The 21013-nt window shown below is 36.0% G+C and overlaps 1 protein-coding gene across 1 annotated transcript in view; it reads right to left on the bottom strand.

Moving 5' to 3' along the window:
• Positions 1–283: 283 nt before the first annotated feature.
• Positions 284–21013, bottom strand: part of LRP1B (LDL receptor related protein 1B) — a 1301643-nt gene continuing 1280913 nt past the window's right edge. The window contains exons 86-90 of the mRNA XM_040971988.1: positions 13217–13293; positions 6712–6802; positions 5016–5160; positions 2087–2185; positions 284–676 (exon numbers count right to left, since the gene is read on the bottom strand). Coding sequence (XP_040827922.1) covers positions 536–676; positions 2087–2185; positions 5016–5160; positions 6712–6802; positions 13217–13293 — 553 coding nt within the window. The 3' untranslated portion in view covers positions 284–535. The remainder of the gene's footprint in view (positions 677–2086; positions 2186–5015; positions 5161–6711; positions 6803–13216; positions 13294–21013) is intronic.

Below are 21013 nucleotides of genomic sequence, written 5' to 3' on the forward strand. Positions count from 1 at the left end.
TGACTTCAAAGCAGGTAATGCTGAACTTGTGGGGGACGTATTTGTAGCAGAACCATTCTTCGTGGGTACAAAGAAGAGAGCTGACCAATCATTCTAGAATCAATTTAAACAGAACAATAAAATGATACTGTATTATAGCTCTCAGACCATATCATGAAAAAAGTGTAGAGGTTCTCTTCGTTGACTAAGAAGAACCCAAAAAGTTCATATAAAATAGATTGCTCATATTCCCACTACAAAGTAATATGTTGTGTTTAATTTTAACAAATCCAAAGGTGTATCATATCAGCAGCATTGTTGTAAATTGTACTGTAGTGCAGTTGTTTTTCATAAAAATACCATACAAATGGTCAATAGTCATCAGCTAAAAAAAAAAAAAAGAAAAATTATAATAAAACCCAAGAAACTCAGAAAATAATTAACCAGGAAAAAAGATAGAGGTAATGCTGATGCCAAAACAATTATAATACTGTTGGAACATACAAAAGTAATCCTTATATTTTATACATTTTTACAGCATATAAAAGTATCACGACTATGCCACCGTCTCTCTTATGCCAATTTCTATTTTCTTTGGAAGCAGTTCTTTCCTTTCATCCACACTTGCTAAGGAGTTTCGACAGTTTTGTCCATCCATATACAATTTCGCGTATACTGGATTGGAATAATTTGTTGGCTAAGGAGAAAAAAAAACACATAATTTGGTGATCAGTTCACTAAAGCAATTATTTTCAAGCACATCTATATTTTCGTGGTAAGAATATTACTATTCAATGCAGTTTACTTGCTAAATAAATACGGCAATGCAATTTAAACCCTAAGTTTATAGTCTTTAGTTGATGTTAACATGCTATTGGACACAGATGTTATTTTATGTCTTTTTAGTAAACTGTAAAGCTTAAGGAGAGCTTTGACATGATGTAAAACTCAAAGTAATCTATGTGAAAGCTATGCTCACTTGTCTTCATTGTAGAAGCACAATATTTACCATCAATTTTTTCAATCCACCTCTTTCCCCAACTGTTGCTTTTGTAAGTCTGTCAGTATCAGCTGGGACAGGTTTACAGAAAAACATCCAATTAATTGATGCTTGGCATTTTCAATATGAAATTAAATACAAGTGAGTGGAGTAAAATCAGTAAAAATAAAAAACATGTATACAGTAGAATACATTTTATCATACTATTTTGGGTTCAAAGAAACAAATTTATAACTGAATATTTTAGACTCCTCCAATAATTGTGAACAGACATCTAAAGTTTTACATGTACAGTGATTTAAAGGAAAATTGGAGCATGGGATTGCTTTTTTTTTTTTTTTTTTAGTTGAAAACTATACCTGATATTCTTTATTTAACAAATTATGTCTTAACCCAAAAATGATTGCCTAGTTTTTCTGTTGATCATTTTTGCTTTGTTTTCATGTCACCAAATGCAGCACATTAGGTCTTATTTATAAAAAGAAAACATAATCTTTGAGTCATGCGGCCACACAGACAAGACAAACATGGCAGAAAATGAGAATGAAAGCAATTGCTGGGGCAGTGCTACAAGGCAGCAGGTACTCAGCTCTCCCACTTGTGCTTAAAATGAGCAGTGTAAGCTTAGACAGCACAGCCTTTTCTAAACAGTTACTTGATTTAAACCATTTCTAATTTTCAATGACAACACATATTAAAGTATACAAGTATTTTCATTTAACTGCAAATCCAATTTGTATACATCAAATAAAGAATCTTACTTGGATATGAATAAATCCAAATCTAAAGTTGTGCAGCTTAAATTTCTGACTAGAGATTTTTGCTAACAGCAAATCCTCTGGTTCATTATTAAGGGGCCACAGCATTTTTCAAATAGAGTGGAAGAGGTATTTCTACTTAAGAGATTGCTTCAAACAATACCATGTTTTATTTGTAATCTTGCAAGAGCAGAGCACATAAGCCCCCAACTTTAATGCTGTTCTGAAATCTCTTGTTAATTAAAAACTTCATTAAGGACGAGCCTCTCTCCCAGTCTGCTAATCAGTGTTTGATTATGAGGAGTTCTGAGATGGAATGGATATGGAATGATGAACGTTCTTCTCTCACCCCAGCAGTGAGTGGTCCTTTCAAATCAGAGTTTAGGTAGATGGGCGGCGCTGTGTGTGGAAGCTTGAAAGCACTGGGCCCTCCCCCTCTATACCTGGCCTGCATACAAACAGAGAATTTCAGTTTCTGATCTAATATCATAGAATAATATTCACCAATAGAAATCAAGTTAACTCAAGAACACAGAACATATCCTAGGAACTGTACCAAGCACTGTGTCTTCATGTTAGCTTAACAAATTCAGAAGGATAGAGTAACATTACAGTTTCCCAGGTAGACATTTCCCTTGTGTTCAGTTTCTTGACAGACAATGATGTGCTTCTCGAAACCACCTGCGGATTTCTGTGTTTTCTCCAAGGAAATACCATCCTTAACAACTAACTCTGGTAAAATAATCTTCCTCATTTAAGGTTTTGCAACATTGAGAAGTTCTGCAAGTGGCCTATTTGAGACAGTCAAAGACAGGCTGGCTTCTAATTAGAGATCAATATGACCCCTTATTGCTTTTTTAGGGTGGGGGCAGGAATTTAATTTCAAGCTTGAAACATTAAAAAATTCTCTAATTTAAAAAATCTGATTCTAAACCTAAAATGTGTAAGTAAAATGACTCATTAGTCAGAGAGGGTACTGACTGACAGTAGACATTTTTTAGGTTGAATGACCAAATTAAGTGATCTGAAACACTATTCATAATACAGAATCTACTGAGGGTCTTCAAAAATTTCATGGGACTTATGCATTATGAAAATACTATATATGTATTTCAAAACTATTTTATATCAAAAGAAACTTATATCTAAGTTTTATTTTTCATGATATTTTGGTAGTACATATAGATTAATATTCCAAAATGTTTACAAGTGTACAAAAATCAAAAGTATGAAATATTTCTGGGTCTATATTTTATATAAAAGTTAATTGATAAGCAAAGGGTTTGGGCCAAGGAGTAGCTTCAAAAATATTTTTACATAAAATTAAGTCACTATTACCATTTATATTTTCTCTCCCAAGTGTCTTATACAGAAAATATTCAAGAATCCAAGTAAGCCTGGAGGTGAATTTAGAGATGAAATCCAGAAATTTGAATTCCCCTATTCTGAGTTCTTATTAGAAATCACTGCTGCCAGGCCCAAATGTGGGAAATTCTTAAAATACAATACTAGGGGCAGGTGCCATGGCTAAAGTCCTCGCCTTGAACACGCCAGGGTCCCATATGGGTGCTGGTTCTAATCCTGGCAGCTCCACTTCCCTTCCAGCTCCCTGCTTGTGGCCTGGGAAAGCATTTGAGGATGGCCCAAAGCTTTGGGACCCTGCACCCGCGTGGGAGACCCAGAAGAAATTCCTGGATTCTGGCTTCAGATTGGTGCAGCACCGGCCATTGCGGTCACTTGGGGAGTGAATCATTGGACAGGAGATCTTCCTCTCTGTTTCTCCTCCTCCCTGTATATCTGGCTTTGTAATAAAAAATAAATAAATCTTTAAAAAAATGCAATACTGGATTGTGACTCTTAAGTACCAAAACCAGATTAGCTCTGTCACTAAAGCTAAAAATGAGACAGAAAAGATGAGTCACCCTCATAGAAACAGTGTTTATGATGTGTTATTGTATGTCGTCATCAGTTGCTATTACATTCCTGGGTACTGTATTGTTTCCAGTGAAAAAAATCAAAGATCTTAACATCTATCATAGATAAATCATCAGATAAATGTGCAAACAGTACTTACAATCTTGAATTTCAGATAGTAACTACTAAAACTGATAGTGATTTATTGCAGCGAAAACATAAGATGTAGCAGTGAATGATAATAAAGAAAATTGTTTCTAATTAGCAGAAGAAAAGCACTGAAATATTTTGTTAGGGCAAAGTTAATCCAGATAGGAACAAGTGATTAGTTTGTAGAGAAACAAATGTTTGACCATCAATTTGGAATCATATCTGGACTGAATATATGAGACCCTGTATAGCTTCTTCAAGCAATAGCTGTCTTATTTAATACAAAATTTCATTATTCAATAATAAAAAGGTATTCACCAAAATTTCCCTCAATAAATCAGAATATAAGCAAATATTCCACACAGGAATAAATAATTGAAGGGAACATATTCCATTATATCAAATATGTATTCATAATTCACAGAATAAATATTCTAAAATAAAAATATCACACAAAATACTAGATATAGTGATACGAATACTGGGGAGTTTAGTTTGCTTGACTAATTTTATAATTCATCTACTTCTCAAGATTTCAACTGGATCATATAGTAACAGGAGCCCTTATAGGCTGTGTATCAACGATATTTCAAATCAGTAAAGATACCATAGCAGACGGAAAAATATTTCTCAAAAGTGTTTTGATAACAGATCCATAATTGGCTCCTCAATGAAATGTTATCTAAAATACTAAAATTGACAACAAAATACTACAATTCTTATGGAAAAACTTTATCTGGCCAATAATTTTATAGCACAGTACATATTTAGATGTACTAGCATCAACACATCTGAATAGGATAGCATTTCAATAAGTAATACATACTTATGTATGAAAAAAAATTACATGAGGATACTTCAAAAAGTTCATGGACAAAAGGGATGAAAACTGAGTTCACTTTGATACTTGTTTCTTAACACTTAGAAAATGCTTACTATGAAAATCTGCATGAAAACAACACAACTTTTTATTCCATTTCTTATGAACTTTGTGAGGAATGCTGAATGTACTCTAAAACATATTAACACGGATGCTTTGGTTGCCTGCAAGCCATACTGCATTAGTTTCTTCAGAAGAAGTAGAATCACTAAATGCATGCTAAAATTCTTTGCTGTGACTTCAGAGACAAGGAAAGCAGACTGACATTCACAATTGTGTAAGATATTTGTAGAGAACATCATGGGTCATTCTCCATAAACTTATAAATCATTACCTTGGTTGTGTCTATCATGAAGCCGCGATCTAAGAGGCCTCCATCATTGTGATCATGATCCACTTCATACATGTTATAAGAGGGGTTGCCAATTTCTACATTGATTCCTCCATTGATAATAGGTTGCCTTCTGATAGTTTTTGTCCTAGAATATATGGACATTAATACAAGTATAAGTTTTTTTGTGTATATAATAATCAAGGTATAAAAAACAAACTCATAGATCTGCTGATATTTTTGTTGAGATTGCAAACTGTATAGATAATACACTTGACATAAATCAATAAAATCTCTTAAGTTTCAGAGGAACAAAAAGGTCATATTGTAGGTGTTTTTGGTTATTTTTCCAGTTGTTTTGACTTAGTAAAAGAACACTAGAAATAATTTTTTTCCTAAATTACTAATAACCACATTGGCAGAAACTTAATATTCACCTTTTTAAAATTTTATTTTTCTTCCATCTTTATGAAAAATAATCTCAAAATAAGAAATGTAATATAGATGTCATTCAATTTCCAAAATGCATATTAGAATCCTGTTTTATATAATTCAAAAACTGTTACACAAACTCACTCTTCCTAGTTAATAACCTCAGACTATCATATCTCCCTATTTCTCCATTTCCACATACACTGAAATACTGAATAGTGTCTGGTGGGATATAAAATGAATCAATGCACTATTTGTGAATGAAATGCATAATTTATGACATATACACATACTCACTAACACTACACTGACATTAGCAATCAGACAGGCTTTTCATATAATAAGGTATTCTGTGGAGATTATTGCTGTGTTAGGAAATACTACTGAAAATGTAAAATTTGATAGAAAATTTAAATAATATGGCCTCCTGATAGTTTTGTTAGGACATATAAATGGAGCCATTATGAAAACATTGGAAGAGTTTTCCAAATGATAACCGCTTTGAGAGTGGTCAGTTGGCTTACTGATCCGGACACGTGTGGTCCATGCTAGGCATGTCTGATTCTGATAGCCGTCTTTGGCTCCTCCTTCCAACACCCTCTGACAGGATGGGAGGCAACATTGGCCTGAGTGATAGATTCTTGTCATTCACATGGGTGCCTTAGAATTCGGGCTCCTGGCAATGACCCCAGCCTATCCCCAAGCTGACTCTGTCATATGAGAATTAAACAAACAACTGGGATTTCTCTAATATAAACAAGCACATAGTTTTAACTGAATAAAAAGTTTCTAAAATTGGGCCTGGTGCGACAGCATAGTGCTTAAGGTCTTTGCTTTGCACATGCCAGGGTCCCATATGGCCGCTGGTTCTAATCCCAGCAGCCCTGCTTCCCATCCAGCTCCCTGCTTGTGGCCTGGGAAAGCAGTCGAAGATGGCAGAAAGCTTTGGGACCCTGTACCCATGTGGGAGACCTGGAAGAGCTCCTGGCTCCTGGCTTCAGATCGGCTCAGCTCTAGCTGTTGCGGCAGCTTGCGGAGTGAACCATTGGATGGAAGATCTTCCTCTCTGTCTCTCCTCCTCTCTGTATGTCTGACCTTTCCAATAAAATAAGCAAATCTTTTTTAAAAAGTTTCTTAAATGATAGGACTAAAATAATCGGAAAAACACTATTTTTACAGTTATAATTATTCAATCATATTTCAAACATCTCTGTGTGCCTGTAACTGATTGATTCACTAGTCATTGGTGAACAACATTGCATCTTACCTTCTTTTCCTTCTGCAAAGCACGAGCCCAATCACTAACGTGGTAATCAGTGTCACCAGGAGGACAAGAGGCACGATGATAGCAATGCTTCCTGGAAAAAAAATGAGCCAATGAACAAATAAAATATTAAGATGAATATGATCGAATATCCCAATGCATCAAATCTTCAGATCCTTGATGTAACAAATGAAGCATTGTGACAATGTCTATGTTCCTTCTAACTACATTAATGAAACATCAATCTCTTATTAAATGCTTCAAAAATATGGATTAACAATTTTAACCACTTGGTAAATTCAGTGAGTTCTAAATTATCCCTTTGGTCTGTTAGCAAAAGTGAACTTCATATGAATGTGTAATTTATTAGCAATTAATCGAAGTAGAAAATTTGGCACCTTGGGTGGTAATTAACATTTGTTCACAAATTTTTAAATACCAAGGAACAGCTTGCTTTCTCCATAAACTATGACTTCTGCTGATTGAGCATGACTTATAAATATCCTTACTTTATTTTTGCTGCTAAAGTTTGTGTAAAACCAGTATGAGTAAAATGCTTACTAATACCAATATTAAGGTCTACAATATTTCTTTATACTCAATGTGATTATAAATTATTTAGAAAATGAGATTTTACTTTTTTACAAATTTTTGTCATTCTTCTTGACAGAAACACTATTAGTTGTACATACTTGGAAACAAATTATTCCTTATTTCTATTTTACCTCTATCACAGATGGCATTTTGCAACATTATATATTACAGCTCTCTTATTAAGAGTCCATACTGCTGAGATGTTTATGTAACCAAACAAGGTAATGGCATTCATGTTCAGTGTGACTAATAAATAATGCTCAGAATAGCAGTTTTGAAAACAGTGTTTTTATTTTTTTTAAGATTTATTTTTTGTTGCAAAGTCAGATATGTATAGAGATGGAGAAACAGAGAGGAAGATCTTCCATTTGATGATTCACTGTCCAAGTGACTGCAATAGTTGGAGCTGTGCCAATCTGAAACCAGGAGCCCAGTGACTTTTCTGAGTCTCCCACATGGGTGCAGGGTCCCAAGGCTTTGGGCCGTCATTAACTGCTTGCCCAGGCCACAAGCAGGGAGCTGGATGGGAAGTGGGGCTGCTGGAATTAGAACTGGCACATATATGAGGTGTTTAGACACTAAGCTACCACGCTGGGCCCTCTTTAACAAGTGGTTTATATTGGGCCCAGCGCCATGGCCTAGCGGCTAATGTCCTCGCCTTGAACGCGCCAGGATCCCATATGGGTGCTGGTTCTAATCCTGGCAGCTCCACTTCCCATCCAGCTCCCTGCTTGTGGCCTGGGAAAGCAGTCAAGGACGGCCCAAAGCTTTGGGACCCTGCACCCATGTGGGAGACCCAGAAGAAGTTCCTGGATTCTGGCTTCAGATTGGTGCAGCACTGGCCATTGTGGTCACTTGGGGAGTGAATCATTGGACAGAAGATCTTCCTCTGTCTCTCCTCTGTGTATATCCACCTTTCCAATAAAAATAAATCTTTTTAAAAAGTGGTTTATATTGATGGAAATAACTGTAACACATTTTAAAATTTATAATAATTTTTAAAAGACTATACAGCAGTAAACATCAAAGCATAACACATAATAGTGAAAGCCTGTTGTAGGTAATTTTATAAGCAGTGCATTATTAATGGATTATAATAAAGTTTTTTAAAGTGCACAGCTGACAGGCAGTACTGCAACTTGCTCACATATAACAGAGCAAGCGTTTCAGTAACTGCAGTTCTAAACCCACTGCATAACACTTTTTCCATTACCAGGAAGAATTCTAACACCAAATGATAGTGATGGGCCACTTCCATGGCAAGTGGCTAACCAGCCTAGATTCAGGATTGCTCTGTTCCTGCCCCAGTTCTATGAGTGGCAACATTTCCTTGAGTACAAAATGCTTTGGCCTGCTTCAGTTTACTCAGAAATAACACCTATTTTATCATGACTGTCTTTCTCATTCTAATGAAAGTAGTATTGCATGAAGCGCATAGAGGGGGTCAAATACATACTTAATCATTAAAACTTTACATTCTGTATAGGGTTCTGTTCCTCACTTGTCACAAGGTATTGTAAGCGTGTATTTTAAGCCCCTGCGGTTACCAACTGTTTAACTCTATTGTGCAGCTTGTGCAGTTCTTGCTGTGTTATGAGGGATATACCTTTAATTCTCATTTAGAAAACACTTAAGTTCTTACTTTATCCCAGACATTCTACATATAGGATAAATGGGACAATTTTTATATTGCTTGGTAGATATCAGATAATGAAATAGAAATGAATTCTAGTCAACATGATATCTCAGAGGAAGGAAGCATGCAACTAGATCGGGGTGCAGGAAGACTGATTTTGCAGGATATGTATTGCTCAGTGTTTTGGAGAGAGTGAAAGACCTAGAAGATGAAAATCAAGGAAGAACAGCCAGAGTGCAGAATATGCTGTAACTGATGGAGATGTGGCTGTAGAGGCGATAGCAGAGGTCACAATGTGAGGGGCTGGCTGGGTGGGTCCTATAAATGGGTGGCATTATTTTGTTCCATCAGAGTTCCAGCTTCAGGCAAAGAGACCCTGTCTGTCTTATTCCCAGGGATCCTGCAAAGTTCCTGACACTCCACAGAGAGTGGTAAACCTCTGTGTCAGGAACTCACAGCAAAGGCAAAGCCTTGTGTATTTTTCAGATCCATCTTTTTAATTTGTATATTTCAGCTATATCTCTTTGTTAGAGATTTTAGTTGAAAAACAATCGGGTCTTTTTTTTTTTTTTTCTGTGTTAAAGTATTTTGATTCTGGTCCTGGCGCTATAGCTCAGTGGCTAAGTATTCACCTTGCATGTGCCAGGATCCCATATGGGTATTGATTTGTTTCTTGGCTGCTCTGCTTCCTACACAATTCCGTGATCTGGGAAAGCAGTAGAGGATGACCCAAAGCCTTGGGAACCTACACCCACATGGGAGAACTGGAAGAAAATGCTTGCTTCAGATTGTCTCAGCTCTGCCTGATGTGATCATTTGGGGAGTGAATCAGTGGATGAAATATCTTTGCCTCTCCTTCTCTTTGTAAATCTGATCTCTTTCCAATAAAAATAAATTTAAAAATTATTTTGATTCTTAGGTTGTTTTTTAGCTGCCAGGGAAAATCTAGGTACATGGCCTGGCACTGTAGCACAGTGGGTTAAGCTGCTATCTAAAATACCAGCATTCCATATGGACATCATTTAGTTGTCCTGGATGCTCTAGTGCGATTCCATCTTAACACTTATGTGCCTGTGGGAAGCAGTGGGATGCTGCCCAAGTACCTGGGATCCTTCCACTCACATAAGCGAGTCAGTTGAAGCTTCTGGCTTTTGACTTCAGCCTGGCCCCGCCCTGACCATTGCAACATTTGGGAAGTGAAACTGTGGATTAAATCTCTTTCTCTATCCCTTTCTGTAATTATGCCTTTCAAATAAATACATACTTAAAAAAAATCAAGTCCCAGAAAACATATTTATCAATTCTTAGAAATGATTAATAATGCTGTGTCTAAATTGGAAAAGTAGATTTCATGATTCGAAAGATATAGAGGCAGGTTTTTTCCCCCACCATATCACCATCCAGTGATGATGGAATATTTCTCACATTTGGAATCAAAGATTTGAGAACTTTTCTATCATATGCCTCTGTATTAGAGCAGCAGATGTGTAGTTTGAGGGGCACCTGAAGGTCATTCACAAACCAGTAGATTTGACCCCCCAAAATCAAAGTAATCCTTTTCTCTTAGAATAGAGGATTTTGACTACTACCATACTCTTTCCAGAGCTGTAAGGCAAGTTTTTCTAAGGAGGAACGTCCAATGATAAATACCTCCTAACAGTTATTACCTGGCCAGCTTTGCTCAAGTCTGTGATAATTTGCCATTTACGTAGCTAATAGCCCTTTCACAGTGTATTGATACTTCCATTAAATTTAATGGCTCTAAAACATTGATGGAAGGTAGAGCCTCAAAATCTCTTGAAAGGCTTGTAACCATTTGCAGCTCCTTTGGCTCACTTTTTCTCTTTCACTTCTTCAGTATGTAAATTGGAGGCATATTCTTATAAGGAATTTGCGCTTTATGAAATGGTCAGAAGTTCCATTCCTCCAGTAAAGGCATCTAAACCATCGTGCTAGAAACCAGTCCTCAAACACCATGAACCTTAAACTGAATTTGAGAAAACCATGGGTACTCTACTCTTTTTTCTTTATTTTCAGAAATTTCATGGATAATTAAAATTATTTTTAACTGTCTAAATGGCTAGGTGTCTTACATATATTATTTAAAAATTGCCAGTAAGTAAAAGTTAAACTAACTTATCTTGGGAATGTCATATACAATTGGTGCATCTTACAGCTTGGTAACTTCAGATAGATTTTCCATTTACAAATGCTTTTACAAATTGCTACATTTTATAACTTGTTCACAAAAGATCATTCAAGATTCAAATGTGCCCTAGATCCTAAAAGAAAGGCAAGGAAGTACATTTTCTCTTTCTGCTGCTCGGCTTCTGTAAATCATACTAGCCACAGCATATTATTCCCACCTCTTAATTTTTTTGGTCCATAGCTTCCTTAGGGTTCTCTCTCTCTCCCCTGACATAAGGGAAACATATCCGTTCGGTGCTGAAGCCAAAGGGCTAGGTAGCCAATTGTTGTTGACCTCATCCCTACAAATTCAGATGTTAGTGTCCAGATTACTTATCCTAGACATATGAGACAATTTCAGAAATTTGGAGAAAGTGAAATGTAAACAGATTTGTATTTTAGCGTGAAAAATCTCAACATCCAAACGTTGATGTCTCCCATTATCCATGAATTTTTGAAGATCATACTTACTTGCTGTTTCTCAAAAAAGCTCATACTAACCTGATTTAATTTTCAATTGTTAGAAACTAATGACACAAAAGCTCTTTTGAGGGGAAGGAGAAAGATCATGTGGACAAATGAACACTGGGAGTATGTGGCATATAGAAACTGTACATGTAAAACTCTGGTAGTGTTGGTTCTTTCTCACCAACTCAAGAATAGCGTGCTTTCCGGTTTATGTTTATGATCTGTTTCTTACCAAGCAATAAAGGACTAGGACTAGGAAAAGAAATGCTGTTTTAAGTAATGTATTTTGGTATACTGGGTTAAGCCTCTGTGCAATGTTGGAATCCCTAAGCGTACCAATTCTAGTGGCTCTCTTCAGTCTCCACTCTAGTCCCCTACTAATGTGCTTTGGGGAAGCCTGAGGAAAAAGGTCTTAGTCCACGGGGACCTGCTCCCCCCTTGGAGAGGCTGAAGAATCTCCTGACTCCAAGCTTCAGTCTGGGCATTATGTTGACTTAGGGAGTAAACCAGGGTATGGGAGATTTCTGCCTATACATCTCCTTTTCCTCAGAGACTGTTTATAACTTTATCTTGCAAACAAAAAGCAAACAAAAGAAATCTTTTTAAAAAAAAACATAGAAATGTATTTACCACTCAGTAAACACTACAAATCTTTCAAATGTTCTCCATTGATTGTCAAGCTAAAAATACTAATGGTAATTGGAACTTTAGTTTATTGTCTTACTTTGAAAATCTTTGACATTATTTAAATTGGTTAGAGAATATAACCGACAGGTAATGTGATAACATAGATGGTTCTGCACTTATGGCTGCACAAAAGAGACTTGCTTGCATGAAAAAGAAATACTGAACTGTACTTTAAATTACATTAAAGCATGCACATTAAAGACAAAGAAGCAATGAGTTAGCTAGATACTTGTAAGAATTAAGTGTTAAGTTACGTCTCCTCGAGGCTAGCTGATCAATTCTGAATCTTTTTTCCACAAAGCACTGACATGCACTGCAAGGCAGTACACTCTGCTCTGATTAAAGGACGGCATTTTGTTTCTTCCTGGAGCATCTGCACAGCAGTTGTGCTGTTTGAAGGCTTCACAGCTGATGGACACTTACATAAAAAGCTAGTGATAAGTTTGCAGTGTTGTGTGTTTTTTTTTTTTTTAAAAAACAGTTTATTTCCAAGTGGTTTATATTCTTATAGCAACGATTATTAGTTCAGAGTGTAAGGAGTTGCTATATACCTCTGACTCCATTTTCCCTATTATTTTCTCATATTAGTATGTCTGTCATAATTAGGGAATCACATCTAAATTCCACTATTTTTTAATTCAAAGCTCCCTCTATCCCTTCAGCTGGTAGCTTGCCAGGCTTGAGATGAAACTCTCCCTGATTCCAAAAGCAAATAAATGCTAGTCTCTGTCTCCAGATTAGAGCTCAGGGCACAATTTTTCAAAAGCTCTTGATCCTGCTACAGTAGGTCTCATATGAAAAGCAGGGTCAAAGATTTCCTAAGACTCATCTCCATTAATAGTGATATAAGAAGGAGAAGAAGAAAATAAAGTTTCTATACTTAGAGGGCCATCCGTACTTAGGAGACCACTCAACATGCTCATCTTGGGGACTTACGTGTGCTGATATGGTCTGACTTGCTGCTCTTCGGGGCTGGCCTCTCGCACTGGGTGCCTGACCAGTTGGTGGAACACCTAGAACAGCCAAGCAACAACAGAAAACATCAGTGAACAACAACATCCAGAAGGCTGTTAAGCATTAACATCAACCCAATGAAAAGGGAACCATCATCCAAAATTCACAAATAGGTGTAGAGATCTCTGCTAATGTCTTGTGTACTAGCAGTATGCTGAGTATAATTTCAAGTGGACCTCACTTAACAAAAAAACCTTGAGATATTACGTTTATACTTTTTTTGTTGTTTATTGTAGTTGAAACTTAAAAGTGAAGTCCTAATTAAGAATTAGAAATCAACTTGATGTATTAAAAATTACTTATAAAACTTGACTTTGTATTGAAACAAGTCCTTGTGCAATAAATTCCTATGATTTTATTTTGTTATTCTACATCCCAAGTGAAAGTAGACACCAAACAGCAAGTCGTCATTAATCTCACAGCTCAAGCTGTAGATTCTACTTTCCTCATTAGATAAAAGGAAGTTCAGTGCTTCCTTGCTTAAAATCGTATGTCTGCATGCCTGACTTAAAAACAATAAACATGCCAAGTTTGTTATAAGAGTTGCTTTCCCAATATAGGTACTGTGACATTAATATGAGAAGTTCACAGGCCATAGAAATAATATATTTGTTTGAACACAAATAACAAATACATAATTGGCTGGTTGCATCAAAATGAATGTTGGGACAGTTGTAATGTGAACGGTGTCTATCACTGGCTAACACTGGATGCCTCTATGCATCTGTCAGAAGAAATCCATAGAGAAACAATTTAATCGACTTCTGTTATTACTTAAAATGGCTGTCAAATAGCAGCACATGAGGAATAGTTGTGCACGATAAAAGAACAGCTTCCAGAACCATTCCAAGTGGATCTCTCTAGGCACTGTGGGCCAAACGAAATAACTGCAATTTCAAGCTCGCTGCCAATTCCGTCAGAGCCAATTTAGATAGCTGAAGCTGTTCAGAAACAAGGTCTGTGAAGCCATGAGCATTATGTGTGATACTCATGAAGCTGGTCCTGGTAGCTAGTTTTGTCATAAAATACAACTGCTCATAAAATCATCAATACAGATAAGCTCACATTGTGAACACATTCATTTAAAAAGAAATATAACAACTTTAGTATAACTAACAATCATGTTACTATTAAAAATGATAGATTATAAAACTGTGACTATGGAACATGACTTAGATGAAAATTAATATCATTTATGTTATGACTCAAGTAATCACTCATGCATTAAACTAGATTTTTGATCAGTTAACAACACAAAACCTCTGACTTTCTATGTTTCATATTATAAACTCTACTGCAAGTAAATTATACATAAATACATTTCAATTCAATCTCTTACGAAAGTGAGGGAGTGAAATGAACACATCATGCGACTAGAATAAAGTGAGTCCACAAGGATATAATTAATTGACTTTTTAAAATAAATTCTTTTCTTCCTAAATTGTTGGTATTTTCTTTTGCAAATGAATGATCTGATAGTTCTAACACTTTCAGCACCTCACAGAGAGAACACCAATAATCCAAACAAAAATGTTTAGGAACATTTTGGGAATTTGTTTTCTTAATGAATTTTGATGACTTCAAATTTATTTTGTTTTTGTCTGTCAAATCTTACTGATGGTATAATAAAAGCATAACATTTGTATAATTGATGTGTAAAGGTGACGTGTGTTTGATTACATTGAATTATTGATAAAATTTCAAAATGCACTCTTTAGGTTACCCTGTTCAAAACAAACTAAATTAAGGTTCATCTTATATAAGTGCAATGATCAGAGAGAGGTTTTTATTGTTATATTTGAGGGGAAAAAAGCCTTTGGGCTCATTGTTACACAGAAATGCTTTGAAAACAAAGTACTTGTGCTCAGGAAATGGGCTGACACCCTAATTGATCAGATTATATATTAAACATTATATGCGCTACATGCTTAAGCTACAGAAAACATGCTTTTAAAGTTCCAGATGATAAAGCAAGATTTCTAAACAAAAAGGAGAGGCAGCATGCAGTAAAGAATTCAAGAAGACAAGTGGTATTTGTCAACTCTGTGGTATGCTTCTCTAGTTTATCCATGGTTTGGAACCTAGCTTCTGAAACATACTGATACCGCATTCTCATTATCATAACCCTTTTCTCTTTTAAAGTTTGGAAGCCCATTTAATTGCTAATATTCAGGGACTATATGACTTATTATACATGTAAGGGAGAAATAATTAACAGTTATACACCTTAATCAGATGATGATCACCTTGCAATTCTGCTTATCTTCCTGATAAAATAATGTTTTATAGCCAAAGATAAAATATGTTCTACTGCTCTGCATTTGTTACAGTCTTAAAAATAATCTCTTCTGAGATATTAAATCAAATAGAAATCATCATTCTTGTTGCCTACCTTACAAAATTACAATTTAAGGCATTTGCTGCTCCATAAGTTCTTCTCAATGGTTGATTTAAGATCAAGTAAGTTATTTTTTAACCAACTTTATAGAAATTCATAAATCCTCACACTAAAAGTAGACTACAATAATCAAAGTCATTAATGGCCAAGCATTTAAGAATTGGAATGTGTGCAGATCATCAAAATTTCCTGTCCGATTTTGCACTGAATTATTTGCATAACCATGCTGACTATAATTTTTCTGGCATCTGTCTCATTTTCATTATTCCTGAAGGAAAATCCATAGCCCACATTCTGGTTCATCTTTAATCTGCTCCATTGCAATCCACTTTCTCTATTTTTCATCCAGGAACAATTACCTTCAAGTTAGGCCTGTAGAAAATTTTTCCCTTTTAAAATCATCCACATATTATTCATTTAAAAATCATCCTCCAGCTGCTTTCCAATGACCTTTAGGTTAAAATGATTATTTTGTCTTAATGTGCTGATGACTATACCATTCTAAAATATTTAATTCTTTAGTATTGTGGATTTTAGCTAAACATTGTTGGATCAGGGATGGACAACTACTTATCCTTTTGTTAGCTTACATGAAAAGCAGAATGACAGAGACAGAAAAAGACACAGAGAACATCCACTTCCTCCTGTGGGCTCACTTTCAAATTACCTACACCAGCCAGGGATGGGCATGCCGTAAACTAGGAGCCCAGAATTCCATTCAGTTCTACAATATGTGTATCAGGGATCCAGGCACGACACCATCATCTGCTGTCTCACAGGTGCATTAGCACGAAGCTGGAGAGGAAGCAGAGGGCTTACTCCATTCCAGGTACTCCATGAATGGGAGCCCTGCATCTTAAGAAATGTCTTAACTCACTGAGCCACACTGCTGATCCCTATTTTTTTAATCCTATTTCGTATATCATCTGGACGTACTGCCCTTAGCAGCATCATACAGAAATTAGCCGCCTTGCAAAGGCTTATTGCACTAACATACATCGACTTTCCCATTAGGTTGACAGGAAAAAATATTGCTGCATTCTATTCTTAATCTTCTATTTCCATACTAACAATGTACATAAAATGCTCTTGATTATAGCAATTTTTACAACAGTTCCTTTATGCTCTAGAATAGAAAAATTATCAGGCTGACAATTTATGACAATTCAAGGTCCCGGGTCCTCTATAATAGAGACTTCATTAACCACCTTGGATTCTTGGCCAGAAGTTCACACTTTAACAATGTAAATCTGATGCAAGTAATTCACAAAAAGCACTTTAAGAAATAATTAAGATAAGTTATTAAGATAAGTTATTATCATATTTCCCACAGAGTTTGTTCTTATGCCAAATATTATTCATTATTTTTGTTCTTAAACTGAGAAAATAATAACCATGCTGAGCAAGATGGTTCAATAGATTAAATAAATGTGGTAGACCTTATTAGAAGGTTCTGACTATCTGATGGGCATCTTTGTTTATTTAATGTAATTAATTTTCATTTGAAACACATGATTAGTTCATTTATTTTAAAGTTTCAGCCATTATGGAGCTATAATAATTTTCTCAAGCTATAATTTTCAGCAGTGCAGAGTAAAATCCCATGCAAAGGCAGTAGTGTGCAGGTGTTATTAGGCAAGCACAATAAACACTTTTACAATATCAAAATAATACTGCATAGATAATGAGACAAAAACCTTTAACACAAAAGTTAGTATACTTAATAGCATAAAGATGACATATAATTAAATTGTCTGAAGTAATGATAGCTCTGCAGAAGTAAAGTGGTTATTACAAGGAGAATTAAAATCAGATATAGCACACTTAACATGTGTTAAAATCTTTAGTTACTATTCTCTAGAGTAATCGTGATCAAATTCCATGAACTTGCATCATTTCACAGAAACATGGTCCTGAGCTGTTCACTTTGGGAGGACCTAAAATAGTAAGATTAGTAACTGGACCTTTTTTTTTTTTCCATAAAATTTAAAGGTTGTGAGACTCTTCTGACCACAGTGAGGTTCAAAGGTAAAGCATAAAACAATTTGAAATTGAGCTGCTTCTCTTACATATGTGTGTGAGACTCCCCTTAATGATGTAGGGGCATTAAAAAAAATCTTTTAACAAAGTATTTTCTTTCTCCACATAGGGAAAAAAAATGAGAAAAGAAGTTAAAGAAACCATGAGAAGATTGTGCTTGATACCACATGGGTCTCAGGCTCCAAGTTTCTCATTTCATGACTACTAATTGTGCAGCAAGTTTTGCAAAAAGTAGTTTCTTATATTAAAAAAAATGAAAGCCAACTGCAACTCCAAATATATTAACTTTACAAATTTCACGGATCAGGAGTTCAGAACATGTTTACATTTATCTGACTCTGAACTTGTAATGTCAACCCTCTTCTTACGTAGCAGTAATCAGATGTTATTCATTTTTATCAAAGACCTTAAGGAAATACCTTGCATTTATGTTCATTATACTAACCAGACTTACCCAGGTCTGTACCATGTTAATAACGCCATGTGGTAAAACATTAAACTACTTTTTACGTGTTAACTAAACAAACCAATCCCACATTAACATCAAGAAAATGTGATCCAAAATAGTTCATTTCTGAAAAGTGTTATTGTCATAAATTAAAGATAAATTATGTTACATTGAATAAGTTGTAACCACCAGTTGTTCAGGAAAGGTACATATTACTAAGATTTTTCATTTGTAGATATGGTTATGAAAGAAAAAAATCAATAAAATGGAATGGTTAACATTATTCACCTTAATAAACACGAGAAATACAAAAGAAAAATTGAAATAGTTTAATGAGAAATTATCCATCGAATGAAGTTAAAAATTGAAAATATTTAAGCATCAAATTCTACACAGTTCACTTATGCAGGAGTAACCAATGATTACTGAAAAGTAAAATGATTACTGAAAAGTACTAACAGAATAGAACATCTAGCTGTGGGAAAATTTGGCCATCTAGACATTCTACAGGAAGTTATGTTGCAAGCAATCACAAAGATATCAGGTAGTTATAGAGTGAGGAGAGGAATTCTATTTAAATATATGACATGCATCAACTGAAAAGAAACAAGTGTAAAATTAGTATTAACTAATGTGAAAGAAATTTGAGACATAAAAGTAGGATATTATGTTCCAAACAGTGGTTAATATCCTATAACTGGAATATAAAACTCAGTGCAGGCTGCAATACTGGCATGAATCTTCCAAGGAAAATGGTCAAATGTGAAAGTGGTTTAGACACAATGATCAGACTCAGTGCTACAGCCTAGTGACTAAATCCTCGCTTTGCATGTGCTAGGATCACATATGACCACTGATTCATATCCCGGCTGCTCCACTTCCCATTCTGCTCCCTGCTTGTTGCCTGGCAAAGCACCATATGATGGCTCAAAGCCTCGGGACCTTGCACTCGCCTGGGAGACCTGGAAGAAATTCCTGCCTCCTGGTTTCTGATCGGCTCAGCTCTGGTTGTTGCGGCTACTTGGGGAGCAACCAGTGGATGAAAGATCTTCTCTCTGTCTCTTCTTGTCTCTGTAAATATACCTTTCCAATAAAAACATGTAAATCTTTTTTAAAAAAATACAGTACACAGTGCATCTAAAGTCAGCAACAGAAAAAAATGTATGTTTAAAAACACAATGATGTGGAAAAAACTCAGTGCTCACTACCACACAGACCAATTGGTTTGGTAACTGAATACTTCATATTTTAGCACAATTTTCAGTGAAAATTCAGCAAAAATCCTTCACAATCTTAAGGCTTCTGAAGTGCAGAAGGTCAAGATTGAAACTGATATGGATATGCAGCAATATCTAACTGCAACTGTTAAATATTAGTTAAGCCAATCCCGTGTAGATCTGTGACAATGGTAGGACAGCACAAGTGTTGGAATGAAGCTTTGAGTGAGTGACTATGTTTGAGGTTCCACTTGTAACTCTATTTATTTTTGTAAAATATTTAAACAGCAGAGTTATAGAGAGGCAAGGGAAGAGACAGAGAAAAATCTTCAATCCTATGTTCCACTCTCTAAGACTATATTGGCCATCATTGGAACCATCTGAAGCCAGAATGCAGGAGCTACTACTGAGTCTCCCACATGTGTACAGGGCTTCAAGGAGTTAGGCCATTCTCTGCTACTTTCCCCAGTACAATAGAGGGACCTGCTTTCCAAGTGGATTTGAAATGGAGCAGCTGGGACTTGAACCAGAGACTGTAAGGGTTTTAGTTACCTCATCCATATACCAATGGCACGGACCCCTATAATTTTCTAAAATATTCAATACATTTTCATCTAATAATATTCAACTCATTCATCTGATAAGATGGTGATGCTTGGGTCCGGCATGGTGGCCTAGCTGCTAAAGTCCTCGCCTTGAACGCACCAGGATCCCATATGGGCACTGGTTCTAATCCTGGCAACTCCACTTCCCATCCAGCTCCCTGCTTGTGGCCTGGGAAAGCAGTGGAGGACGGCCCAAAGCCTTGGGACCCTGCACCTGTGTAGGAGATCTGGAGGAAGTTCCTGGATCCTGGTTTCAGATTGGCACAGCACTGGCCAGCGGTTGCGCTCACTTGGGGAGTGAATCATCGGACAGAAGATCTTCCATTCTATCTGTCCTCCTCTCTGTATATCCACCTTTGTAATAAAAATAAATAAATCTAAAAAAAAGATAGTGATGCTTACGTTAGCCACTTGGTTAATCTGTAATCTGAAACATTGAGAAATAAATACTACTTACTGAAAACAACCTTCCTTTTGGTATACAATCATAATCTTTCTTCTAGTTCTAAGATTTTGTTTTTGGTGATTCCATATGTTCATAAAAATGTAACATTCAACTTTTGGGGCACACAACAATTTCTAATGGTTAAAGGTATTTTGAATCCGTGTCACATTATATTCTAATTAACACTACTTGAACATCATCAAAAGCTAGGACTAGTATTTTCAAAAGATTTTTAAAAAAGGTTAATTGTTGGGGCCAATGCTGTGGCATAGCAGTCCAAGTCTCCCACCTGTGGCACCAGCATCCTGATGTAGCTCTCTATTTATGGCCTGGAAAAGCAGCAAAGAATGGATTAAATCCTTGCACCCTGAACCAATGTGAGGAGTCCTGTGGCTTCTGGATTTGGATTGGTCCAGCTCCCAGCCCTGGCTGCTGTGGCCATTTGGGGAGTGGTCCAGCTCCCAGTCCTGGCTGCTGTGGCCATTTGGGGAGTGGTCCAGCTGTGAGTTTTCCATTTCTCCCTTCCTATCTCTCCTTTTCCCTGTACCTCTGCCATTCGAAAAAGT

Source organism: Ochotona curzoniae, unplaced genomic scaffold, assembly GCF_017591425.1.
Source record: "Ochotona curzoniae isolate NIBS_2020 unplaced genomic scaffold, NIBS_Ocur_1.0 contig_2210, whole genome shotgun sequence".
NCBI lineage: Eukaryota > Metazoa > Chordata > Mammalia > Lagomorpha > Ochotonidae > Ochotona > Ochotona curzoniae.